The 13,595-nt window shown below is 37.1% G+C and overlaps 1 protein-coding gene across 2 annotated transcripts; it reads left to right on the top strand.

The window, feature by feature from the left end:
• The first annotated feature begins 358 nt into the window (after nt 1-358).
• dcakd (dephospho-CoA kinase domain containing) lies at nt 359-2,884 on the top strand. 2 transcript variants are annotated; one of them, XM_056249404.1, is made up of 5 exons: nt 359-434; nt 998-1,110; nt 1,199-1,402; nt 1,480-1,567; nt 2,335-2,884. In XM_056249404.1, the coding sequence occupies exons 1-5, from the start codon at nt 379-381 to the stop codon at nt 2,618-2,620; spliced, it is 747 nt and encodes a 248-aa protein (XP_056105379.1). In that variant the 5' UTR covers nt 359-378; the 3' UTR covers nt 2,621-2,884. The 2 variants fall into 2 exon arrangements, with proteins under 2 accessions (XP_056105379.1, XP_056105380.1); XM_056249405.1 differs by having other exon boundaries at nt 386-551.
• The last annotated feature ends 10,711 nt before the right edge of the window (nt 2,885-13,595 follow it).

Genomic DNA, 13,595 nt, shown 5'->3' with positions numbered 1-13,595 from the left:
AGAATTCAAAGCTTTTTTCCTGAAAGTCTGGTTGTCTTGATAACATTTGATCTAAATCATATATAGTTCCACTCCTTATCATAGAACAAGCTTAAAAATGCAAAGACTTTTTGACAAATGTCAAAATAGAGCAAGGTTGTTCAATAAAGCCTCTTGGAAATCTGCCATTTCTACTCTTGCTTCAACATAGTGTAGGCCTACCTGCCTGTCATTGTATAAATAGGCCTACTACAGGCAATGGTAAACCAGTTTGTTGGTTCAGGCAGGGATTAATTAATTAACCTTCCCTGTAAAAAGCTTTGCTGAGACTTCAGCTGTGTACTCCACATTCTCAGACTTGTCTTTGCGCTCCAGGCCGCGTGTCGGCGCTAATGTGCTATGTTGAATTATTTACCAAGAGGAGGAAGAGAAAAACATTGCTTTCAAGCGAACAGGTCAATGTTATGTACACAAATAATGGGAATATATTTATCTAGTATTATTAAAGAGTCGTCAAACCCTTTAGAAACCCTCCATTAAGCGCGAGATTTGTGTTTTGGGGTTTCTTTGAGGCTCGTCTTTATTTTCGTCTAAATGTATATGCAGAAACGCGTTTATAATCTCTGTTTACAGCATAAGTAGGTCATTGCTGTTGGGTAACTGCGTTTTCTGTATATTTTTAACATTTTTAAATGTCAGTAGTGTTTATTACTATTTATAATCACATTATTGTTGTGGTATGAGTGATTTGAGCTAAGCAAAATTTGTCAACTGAATTAATATGTTTTACCGCACAATGTACAGATATAAACAAGTCAACAATCATAATGTTAGTTAGTATTAATAGAAATGTTGTTTGAGTCTGTCAGGTTTCCTACTGCTCTTGTAAATGCATATTAATGAGCCCAAATTTTCATTGAAATTCCAGTGGTGGCCGCTAGAAAGCGCCAGTGATCAATATTCTTGAGCCACATACTGTAAATGATAATGGGTAAATGATGCTTTCTGTCTGTTTCAGCATGTTTCTGGTGGGGTTAACCGGAGGGATCGCATCAGGGAAGAGCACAGTGTCTTCTCAACTCAAAGAGCTGGGCTGTCCTGTCATCGATGCAGATCTGGTTGCCCGAAAAGGTGTTTAGTACTGTTTTTATATAGGCCTATATATGGTGTATGTGTGTATATGTGTGCTTTATTTGTGTGTTTTTTCTCTGTGCTTCAGTGGTGAAGCCCCAGAGCCCAGCGTACAGACTGATTTTGCGGCACTTTGGACAGGAAATATTGTTAGACAATGGCGAGATTGACAGACAGAAACTGGGGCAGATAATCTTCTCCAACCCAGAGAAACGAAGACTTCTGAACTCCATCACACACCCAGAAATACATAAAGAAATGTTCAAACAAATACTGCTGTACTTCATCAAAGGTACACTCACACACAAAGCAGATTATGAGTAGGCATGAGTCTCGTGAATAAACGCTTGTGTGTGTGTTGTTCTTTAGGCTACAGGTATGTGATTTTGGATGTGCCGCTGCTTTTCGAAACTCGACGTCTCACTCGGTTCCTAACCCACACTGTTGTCGTATACTGGTATGATATACATATACATTTTTAAATCTTTTAGTTTCTCTGTTTTTCATAAATCATTGTAACGCGAGTCAGATTGGGTTGGTTACTTTAAAGTAGTTTTTAAAGCAGATAATAATGTTATTTTAGCTTTTATTTTATCCTATAGGTTTTCATTTTTATTATAGCTTACAGTAATTTAATGTTACTTTATATTTTTTTCAATATTTCTATTTAGCTATATCCACCTATTTATATACATTTAGCTATAATATTAATTTAATATTTGTTTCAGTTTTAGTCATTTTAGTACTTCAAACAAACTTTTTTCAGCTGCCAATTTCAAATTTTCATGGAGGTTTACGTTTACTTTTCCAGCTTTGCAAAAATTATTTAATAGTTTTGGGTAACACTTTATTTTAAGGTGACGTAGTTACTACATGTACTTACTATAGTAATAACAGTAAATTATACATAATTACCCAAGTAAATAACCCTAAACCAAACCAAAATATTACTCGGTACTTATTTGAGTAAGTACAATGTAACTACGTCACCTTAAAATAAAGGGTTACACTATTACAAGTTAATACAAGTAATAATAAGCAACTACATGTACTTACTCTAGGATTAGATTTAGTTGAGGGTTAGTTGCATGTAATTATGCATAATTTACTGTTATTACTATGGTAAGTACATGTAACATATGTAACAAGGACACTGTAAAATAAAGTGTTACCAAGTGTAAGCCAACACTGAAATCTCCACCTGACGAGTGTGTATTTTGGCAGTGATCCGGCGACGCAGCTGTCCCGACTCATGCAGAGGGATGGTTTGAGTCAGGAGGAGGCCGAAAAGAGAACTGGCGCTCAGATGCCCCTCAAAGAGAAGCGTGGACTGGCCAGTCACGTGATCGAGAACTCGGGCTCTCGCGAGGACACTCACCGACAGGTGCTGCGACTGCACACCAAGCTGGAGGACTCCATGGAGTTTCTGGTCGTCAGGGCGGTCGCCGTGGCAGCCGTCGCCGGGCTCGGCGGCCTGTTCCTGTATACAGTCAGACTGCTCGTCTCTTAGCAAACATACAGAACTCAATGGCAATAGAAGGGATAGTTCACCCAAAACTGAACTTCTGTCATCATTCACTCCTGTATGCATTCCTTGCTTTTTGAAGAATGCCAAACAACATTGGACCCCATTGACTTTCACACTAAGGCCTAATCCTGGCTTAATCTAACGCCTAAACTCATACAGGTTTGGAATGACATGATAATGAGTAAATGATGACAGAATTTTAATTTCAGTCTGAAAACAACAAAGAATAGGATTTTACCATTTTAAGTTTTTGTTAGGGTTTTATTGGATGTGTAACCTCACTTGACCTCACCACCGACAGCTAGTTTGCAGCCTGAGCTACATCTATGAAATCTCCATATTGACGGTTACTGTACACAGCTGTGTTATGTGATCTCTGTGGATTGTACGGTACCTCTAGAGCCCCGTGATATGAGCGCTATCATAGCACAGTAGAGCAAAAGCAAAGGCTGCATAAATATCAACACAATAATTGTGATTAATCTTAAATGTAATATATTGTATAAAATAGAACTGACAACAATGCAACTTTTTTTTTTTTTACCTCAATACACATTTATTTGTTAATTATGAATTCACGCTTTCATAAAATGGAACGAATGTATCAGTATCTTCTGCTGCTCTTTGTGAACATCATATATTTTGATCTATATCTGAATTAAACAGATACAACATCATCTGCTGTACTAAATTCACTCTTTGTGATGCTAAATGACCCATGCAGTGTATTTACCCAGCAAATATTAACGTGTCAACAGGAGAATCACACTTTGACATAAGCAAAAGTCGGAGTGCTGTTCTGAATATTAATAAGTCCAGATGGGGAAATTATGCAAGTTTTCGTTTTGGTAACCTGCAGTTGTTTCTTTAAAGAGCTATTTTTTTTAACCTGATTTGACCTATAAAAATTGTTTTGTGGGTATAAATGATCATATTTAGGTTGGTTTTGTTGATCCAGCTACATTAGCAAGAGCGTATATGTTCCTCTTGCAGTGTAAACATGAGTAATAAACATGTGCATCAGACGGACACACAGATATGGCAGTTGTGAGTTCTCTCTCTCTGTCTTCTTCACTCACTTCGCTTCATCTTCAGGCTTGGCCCATGGTGATGTTCTCTGTCTGTAATAAGCTGTTCTTATGCTAACACAGAGTGACGCGGGCCAGCGGCCCTGCACAGTAAGACCTCTGTGTGTGTGTGTGTTTGTGAGAGATGGTCAAGGTTTTAAGATTGTGCATCTGTCTTAATGGAATGGATGAGGATGGTGAGAGAGAGAGAGAGAGCAGTCCTGTCAGAGTGCTTTAGTCTATGTTCATCTGAAACAGAATCAAGTGTCTGCATATCAAGATGTAAAGTAACTAGAGTGAAAAGTAAACTTTTTGAACACTGTCACTTTGGGAAATGTTACTTTCGAGTGAAATTCACAGAAATATCAACTGCAAAAATCACAAGAAACATAATAAGAAATTATATTTTTGGCATAAAAGAAATGAAGCCTATTTTTTTTGCATAGTGATGACATTATTTTTATCTATGTGTATACACACACACACATATATATGTATATATACACACACATATACAAACTTTCATGTTAGATGCAAATTGATCACGACAGCACTAATATATATATATACTGTATATACACACACATTTATGTAATTAAAAATACAGGAAAAACAGTAATATTGTGAAATATTATTATTACATTATATTGTTATAATCATAAAAATGCTTCTATTTTAATTATTTATTTATTTTTTACATTTTTTTCTGTGATCAAAGCTGAATTTTCAGCATCATTACTCCAGTCTTCAGTGTCACATGATCCTTCAGAAATCATTCTAATATGCAGATTCTTCAATTTTCTAATCATTATCAATGTGGAAAACAGTGCAGAAAAGAAAACAGATTCTTTGGTGAATAGAAAGTTCAAAAGAACAGCAAATAGAATTGAAATATCTTGTAATTGAATAACCTTGAATTTGAATAATCTTTACAATCCCATTTGATCAATTTAATGCACCCTTGAAGAAAATTTTTCGGAAAATGGTAAACTGGTGGATAATTGAAAATGTCTTATTGGTCCTAAAAATAGGCATTTTCATCAAAGTTTTTTCTTTTTCTTTTGACTTGAGGAGACCCAGAGATGTTCATGACGGTTTTCATGAGATCCGCCCTTACACTGCTGGTTTGTGGTTTGTATGGGATGGCCTGCAACAGTGAAGCATTTGAGTCCGTTTACTGGGAGTAACTGTGTGTGTGTGTCCTGTAGATATGCCCCCACCCACCTCTTTCTCTCGCCTGCGGGTGTGTCCACATCATAACACACTGTCGCTGGTCGAGTCACCCAGCCCTATCACACCAACTCAGCTGGAAAACACCCACCTAATGAGAAGTGACAGCTGCTTTGTGTGTGTTTGTCAGCGAGCGTGAATTTCGGGGTGTATGCCGGCACTTACTTGATATACCGAATTTGACTTCTTAAAATATGGTGATAAAAGTGCACATCAGGGCTTGAAATGAGTGAATAAGCGTGTTTCCATGAATTCTTGGCAACACTTGTAATAATTTTCATGAAGAAAGTTAACCAACATGACTTACATACCCAGACAGCAACATAGTGTCGGCCCAGATCCGGCTCACATCTGGTACGCGTTGAATCTACATGAATGTGACCCGGATCTGGGCCGACACTATGTTGCTGTCTGGATAATGCTATTCTACATGCATCTACTTGAGCTCTTAAAGGTATAGTTCACCCAAACATGAAATTTCTGTCATCATTTACTCACTCTCATGTCGTTCCAATCCTGTGTGAAACACAAAGGGCCATGCAATAAAAATCAATGGTTTACGATTTTGTTAGATTCCCAAAGTTTTTTGAAAATATCTTTATGTTCTGCTGAAGAATAAAATGCATACAGGTTTGGATAGACATGAAGGTGAGTAAATGATGACAGGATTTTCATTTTTGGGTGAACTATCCCTTTAATGTGTCTCGAGAATAGGCAATCTGTCCCTTTAATAGCAATATCAGAAACTTTAATTTGCACCTCTGGAACAATCATAAAGCACATTTCACACAATCAATATATCAAGTAAATCTAAATTACAGCTACAGTACGTGACATTAGATCCCAGCAGCGCTTCCGTTTGTCATTTACAGTTTGGAGGCTGTTGGAGCAGATAAACCATCAGCTGGCACTTTACATGAGCCACATGCAGCCCACCTGCCAGTCTGAGCTCAGCGGGCCTGCGTCTCGCTCACAGCTAAAGGTGAGATCTGTTACTCGTCTGACTTCTGTGAACTCGCGTCAAACTGAGACTGAGCTGCTGCTGGTGTCATTGGCGATGAGAGGATGGACAAACGAATGTCCTCATCTGCTCTGCACCACGTTTACCTGAAGCCTTGACATTGCAAACTGACATTTACATGAACTGAGTTACGCAAAAGTCTGGGAGGAGATTGCTAATATAATTCCACCAATCACAACCAGCCCCGCCCCTTCATCACAGACAGCAAGCCACGCCCACCCCCCGTTTCCACGCCACTTTCTGGTTTCACAGACAGGGTTTAGATTAAGCCAGGATTAGGCTTTAGTTCAATTAGGACATTTAAGTAGATTTTATAAACGTGCCTTAGAAAAAAACATCACTGGTGTGCCTTGAGACAAAACAATGGCTCTGACTTTAAGATATACAAGTTGCTTTCAGTTAAAACAGCTCAAACGTGCATTTAAGTCTGGGACTCGGTTTAAACCTTGTCTGTGAAACTGGGGGTTATTATCTTAAATCATTTTGCTTCTTGATTTAGGAATTTTGAGTTTTTTTAGTGGAAAACGAGACACTGTCCACCCAACCCGATCTTAAGGCAATTCGTACGAATTTTACGAGGTGGCTAATTAATAACAATTCGAACGACCTCACTCGTACGAATTAGTAAGATTTTTGCAAAATCGTACATATTTTACGAGTTGCCCAATTCGTACGACCTACCCCTGACCCCGCCCCTAAACCTACCCATCACGTGGGTTTAGACAAATCGTACAAATTCGTACGAGTGAGGTCGTACGAATTAGCCACCTTTTAATCACTCGTACAAATTCGTACGAATTGGTCGTGAATTTTTCAACGCGGATGTAAGGTTTATTCTGTGAATGTGTGAGACTTCCGATTTATTATCAGGTATAGGGAAACAATATAGCAAAGTGCAGTAAACTGTATAGTGCTACAAACGAGCTTTTTATTAAGACAACATTAAAATAATATGGTAAGAAATATCAGGTTGAAATATCAAGCAGTATAACGAGCTGTGTTGTACAGCTAAAAATAACTGGAAGCGAATGACACAGGAAGCCAGACATATTAAAATTACAAATGGCCGCACCCGCGCTTACATGAAAAATTAGGTGTATATGTATGAGAATTTTTGTGGCAAATTCTTTTGAAGTAAAAAACTTGAAAACATACTGTTACTTTCAGAAAATGTCCTGCTTAGACCAAAAAAAGCATATACTGAAGCCATAATATAGCATATATTAAGCCAATCTTTTGTTAAAAGTGACATCTCAATGTTTAAAATGGCGACTATAGGAACGGAAGTCCCGCCTTACGGTTACAAGAGCGAATTATCTTTGTACAGACAGCAAAGAAAATGGACCACAATTTTTGATACAGTAGCCTACATTGTTGTCAGATTTTATTCCCGATTAAAAAAATGAGCGATGGCAAAAAAAAAAAAAACTTATTTTAACAATTCAAAACATTTATTTAGTTTAACTTGATACAAAAAAAATAATTAAATGAAAAATGAATAAGCCACATTGACATAAAAATTACAAAACACAACAAAATTACTAAAACTTGAACAATTTTTTTTTTGAAATGTATTTTATTTTGATAAAGTACATTTAGGTTTCAATAACATTTTATTATATTAAATTAAAATAAAATATAATTAATTAAACTAAAAACTAACTCAAAATTCTAATAAAATCTATAGTAGTCTCTAAATTATACTAAAAAAAGACTGGTTTTACAACTAATTATTTGACAACCGTTTATTCTAAATATTATATAGTAGATGGGAGTTGCATGGCTAAAATTACTGCTTGGGTTTTTTACAAATATGCCCACAATGTGATGACTTGCCTTATTAAACAGACTTTGAGTATTGCTAAACACCAGAAGAACTAATAGTAAAAGTAAAATAAAAGTTCACCAAACCTTTTGCTGTGTAGCAGCTGCCGTTTCGCAGATCCTTCCGAAGAATCCCAATGTTTATAGATTTAAGGGGCTGAAGCTTATTTTCATCATCACTTTTATAATTTCGGTCTGCATCTCCACAGTTTGGATGACACATCTGACGTGTGGAGGCTGCTATTAAAGGATGGAGCAGTTAAAAACTAAACTCAGCTCCACAGCAGCCCATGTGTGAGTGCAACAATTTGCTAAAACTCATTTCACATGTGAAAAAGGAGGTTACATGAAGGTCTTAAAGGCACAGTATCAAAAACAACCATGAAGGAAACTAGTCACGATAATCTAAATTATTACAGAAATTACACTGTAAAAATGACGATTACACTTTATTTTAAGGTGACGTATGTTATACATTGTATAGGCCTGCTCAAATAAATTGTCCATTTTGATTTCATGAGGACTTTAACAAGTGTACTTTGTGTTTTTTTTCCTAGCATGTGACAATTCCCAACTTAAAACAGAGATTCCTGGTATCGATACGATCTCTAAATAACATTACTGAAGATCTTGCACGGTCTCTGATGAGAGCGCTGGTAATGTAAGCAGGTGTCCCGCTGTAGTCTCAAGTCTGTCTCAGCGAGATAAGAAAACTGGGCTTATCAAAGGGGTCTGGAAATGTCATCGCAATCTTATGCACAAAAATCACCTTCATCTCTGCCTGTATGAAAACAACCTCACATTGACTTGATCCGCTGATTTACACCGCTTCTAACTAGCAGGGCTGACTGTGATCTTTAACAGCTTAATCCATGGAAAATAAGGGATTATTCTATTTTACGCGAGTGTGATTTGCTTTGGCTATGCATTGTGTATTATGGTCATGTTTCATCATGCTTTTCCCCGCGGGAAGCCTGTTATTGGCAGATCTCAGTCTGTGAATTGTTTGTGTTCAGAGCGCAGACAGTTACCTTTCTCACCTGTCAGTCATCGGCGGTTTGTTTTCCATCCTCCGTGTTTTGATGTGCGCGTCGGCGGGTATCTTTGTGTCTGAGATGACATTCTGATTGCGATGACTCTAATTTGAGGATACACATAGACACCCTCAGAGGAAAGGGGCAGGCTATGGGTAGACTGACCTCTCCTTGATGTTTGGTTATTGGCTATTTAGCAGACGCTTCTCTTCATGCACAGCGACTTAAGTGCACTTACCAGAAGGGCAGTCCTGGGGTTAAATGCCCTGCTCAAGGCCACAGTGGTTGTGGGGCGACTTTCCAGGTCATCATTTGCCCTTTCTGGGACCTACTGTACAACTTTAGGGTTTCCCAGCGGTGCTCAGATTTGTAAACCTGGCCCTAGCCAGATGAATTTCGCTCCGCCTAGCTTCACTCATCCATCTGGAACCGATCCATTGAAATGGCGTTTCAGAAGGCTGGGCCTTATCAAAAATCCTTGCATTTGATTGGATAAGGCACTTGTCTGTCATCTTTATCGACGTGCTATTTCAACCACTCACACTACCAGAGGAGCCATTTGGTAGATCAAGCTCTTGCCAAATCCGGTCGGGAGAAGGGCGAAAACATCGTTTCCACCAAAAAAAGCCTTAAGAGCCGTTCTCTGATGTTCTTTTAATTAAACAATAATAGGTAGATTGGACAACACGGATGAAATAGCAGCATCAATGTTAACGCTTGCTTCCTCGATGCGAGCCGCCATTGTTGTCTGAATCAAAACAGTCTCACGGTCGCTTCTCCACTACGTCACATCTATGAAACTCCCGCCCTGCGTCCTGATTGGCTAAACCATAAAGTTGGTTGGAGAAATCACTCTCAATGGAAGAGGTTCCAGATGGATGTGAGTGAAGCTAGGCGGAGCGAAATTCATCTGGCTAGGGCCAGGTTACAGATTTGTAATGAGCTAAAAGAAAGTTGGCTTTCAACTGGAAGGGGTTTGTTTTACATCCAACGCTACACGGCTCTCTGAAATGCTTGATTCTGACGGGTCGGTCACAACATTCCGAAAGTCAGTTATTTTCCAATAACGAAATAATGGAATTCCGAAAATGATGTCATCAATGGCAACCTACGCCCCATAATGCTTTGCGCGAATTATGGGTGTAACTTCCGTTAAGCTGCAAACAATCAGTGAAAGGCTCGCTCTATGAACGCAATACGTTAAAAAAGTGTCACAATGAGATGACGTTAATCGACTTCAACCATTGAACATTAAAATGAAATTTAAAAGTTTAAAAGAATCAACAAGGTACTTTCAACAAACCAAAAATAGCCCCAAAAGCGCGAGTCTTTGGTTAAATATCACTGTAGTAGGCAAATATATATCTGTATAACAAGCCTTAATCAAAAATGTTCATTAACTTCAGCATTACGTGACACTATATCAAAGTGATTTCCGTCATTTTGACAGATTATATATTGCATTTACCTGGGAAAACAAACCTGGAAAGAGACGTGAGGATTTGAGGACAATCTTCGTGCATTCCAGTGAATTATGAATGGAATATCGTAAATTAGACTTATTCCGCCATATTGAGCGTTGCACTTTTCCCCATTCAAAACAATACAAGTGATGCCTCGTGTGATATTCTATAGTCTTTGATAAAGACCACTCATCCAGGTATTTGCCAGCGCTTTTTCATGTCTCTCGTATCATGCCATGGCTGGACGCACTCTCTCTCTCTCATTTGATTCAAAATTAGCTGGTGCCATCTATCGCCTCTGTTATCCACTGTATTTAAACTGCAGGAATTCAGTATTACTGTAATAAGTGTTCGTCTTACGGCTAGAACGATTGTTTTGTTATTTGTACATTGTAATGGATTATAAAATAATAAACAGGTGAGATTTTAAAAGTGGCATTTTACAGAAATGATGTATAACTGAGTAAAACGGCTTCTTGAACAAGAACAAATGTAGGGCGGGGCTTGTGGTTGTGGTTTGCTATTGGTGGATCTCATGTGAGTGACAGGTTGCTCCGCCCTCACACCAGTAAACACGTAAGAGGGAGGGGAACTTATTTTGATTGAAGATTACGAGGCACCTAAATTAAAAAATAATAATAATATAAACGGATAACTCATTTATAATAAATGCTGCAATGGAAAATAAGAACTTTGAAACGTTTTTTATTCAAATCAATATTTCTTGTCCTTGGCATTATTTCTGTGATGAAAAGCTGTGTAATAAGTGGCACGACTGTACATTATCCCTTAAATGTCAGTCTTGTTTGAACTTGTTCATTTGTCCAGGCTCAAATCTGGTTTTCTTCATGGAAGGTTTGTGTTTAATTAGCTAACATCATTTTTTAATTCAAACTCAAAATCGATATTTTGTGTCTAATTATTTACTTATGTAGCCGTGTAATAAGTGGGATAATGTAGGCTACATCCAGTCGGTTGTTATTGAAAAAATTACAATATTTTGAGACAACAAAATATTTTGCTGTATGGGTTACGTTATCTCTTACATGTAAAACAGCTACTTACCAATTCTCATGACCAGCGACCAGTTTATCCGAATGGAAAATGACATTGTCAGCTATCCAGTGCCTTTTTATGTGAACAATATGCATCTGGCGTTCAGTGGGCGGTGTCATCTGAGGCCGGCACTAGTTTCTTGGTGCCGCCCATCACTTGAGATACAAATTATTGTGACTGCATGAATTTGTGGTGTTATTTTACAGAAAGGTCCCTTAATGCTTTTTAGCATCCACACACTCCTTTTGACATTAAGCTTGACAACATGCCATGGCATTCAAAACCCATTTTGTTATAAAAATTATGTTCAACTAAGGGGGAAAAAAAAGGCAGCACTTAATTTGTCCATTTGATTGGATCATGAAAAGTAGCCGTACTTAAAAAAATATTTTTCAGTAGGATATATCTGAAATTTCAGAGTTACAGACTTCAATTCCAAGTTAATTGGATAAAATAAACTATATTGTGGTTTTAGGTTTTAACGAGGTAATTTGGAGATTTTAAGTCATATTGAAGGGAAGCTTGTTGGGTTAATTTTCCCAAGCCAATGAGTTTCTTCACTTTTTTAAAAGTAATCAACTAATCACATTTTACATTGAGGCGAAGCAAGTTATTGTATTTTGATAAAAGATGATCAAGATTTCTTTGGAATTACAATAACTTTAAGTTGACTTTATAATTAGTGCTGTTCCCTTACAAACAGGCTTGTTTCTCCATTTAGCGTCTTGAAGATCGCTGTGAGCTATTCTACTTTGACATTAGGAGTTAATTATATCGTTTAACTGAGAGAGTTTCCCATTAATGAAAGAGCAGATATGGTGTACATTCTTGACGAGCTCAAAAAAGTAATTAAAAAAAGCCCTCTAGGGTTGGTGATGAACCTCTTGATATCTCAAACGTGCGCTGTCTTTGATCGGTCCGTGGTCAGTGAAAATGAACCATGTCATTTAAACTTCACATCTAAACATCTTGTTGTTTACATAACCAGTCCTCATCATCTCTCGTCTCCCTCCCGGCGCTCATGCCAGCTCCAAGCCTTCCTCTCTCTCTCTCTCTCTCGTTCTGTTGTTTTGAAACACTGATCATCTCTGATTAGGCGGAAGTCCTTCCCTCCAGACATGTGGCATTTCACACTCATTATACCTAGCTGTGATCTCGCCTCTTTTCTTTATCGTTAAAATCCGCCTTTATCTCTCTTGTTCTGATTTTGTCTTTATAACACAAATATTACTCATGACAAATTAACACAAATAACAGCATATGCATGCACATAAAGGGGATTTTATTTGTGAATAAAACTGTTTTGGGCACGTTTACTATATGTAACATTGATGACGATTTGTAAACCACATTTTAAAGTCGCATGAAACAGAAATTGCGTTAGTCTTTTTTTCCCTATATTGTGACGTATACCCGACTGAAACAGCTTCTCGAAGAAGAAAAAAAAAAGTAGGACGGGACTTGATTTTGTCCATGGGGAATTGATTGGATGGTTGTGGTTTGCTATTGGTCGATTCAAATTTCCAAATTTAACTGTGGTAAATCTTGAATGTTTTGTAGCACAGACTTAAGTTTGGTCTCTTTTTAAAGACAACACATGGCAGATTATTGCTGAACTGAAAACAGTTAAAAAAGTGAAACAAAAAAAGTCATAGAAGTTTAAGTTTATTATTATGAAAAATGCACAAAAATATTATATTTTAAATTTTATATTAAATATAACAAAATTCCAAAACACATTTTACTCTGAAACTGTGAGAAAATCGAGGTTGATATTTAAAAAAAGAGCTTTCAGTAAGATTTAGTTTGGCCGCAGCGTTTGCGCTCATTTTTGACCACGAACAATACAAGTGTGACTATTTTTTTAGGACCCTTTAACCTTTTCATATACATGTCCATGATTTTTTTTGTGTGTGTTCACACAGCAAGTGTCAAAACCTTTACCAAGTTTCGTACCATTCTGATGAAGTAAAATAATAATAGAAAAGAAAAAAAAGTAAAAATTTTCGGTAAAAAATTACAGAGGGTTGAGGCGCCAAAAAAAAAAAAATCTTCCAAAAGATATGCAGCAATATTTTTAATTAGTTTGAGGCAAAGTCTTTATTATATGGTATGTAAAATCAAAAGGTAAAGAAATAAAGCTAAAATATAATTCAAGTAGACTATTTAACGAATTTGAAAACATTTTACCCAATATAAAAAAAACGGTTTTCGGTAATTGAAACAAAGTTAAAATAAAATAAAATATAAATATTAGATGCA

Source organism: Rhinichthys klamathensis, unplaced genomic scaffold, assembly GCF_029890125.1.
Source record: "Rhinichthys klamathensis goyatoka isolate OS25496 unplaced genomic scaffold, OSU_Roscu_1.1 h1tg000059l_1, whole genome shotgun sequence".
NCBI classification, from domain to species: domain Eukaryota; kingdom Metazoa; phylum Chordata; class Actinopteri; order Cypriniformes; family Leuciscidae; genus Rhinichthys; species Rhinichthys klamathensis.
This window is presented reverse-complemented; position numbering and strand designations above follow the sequence as displayed.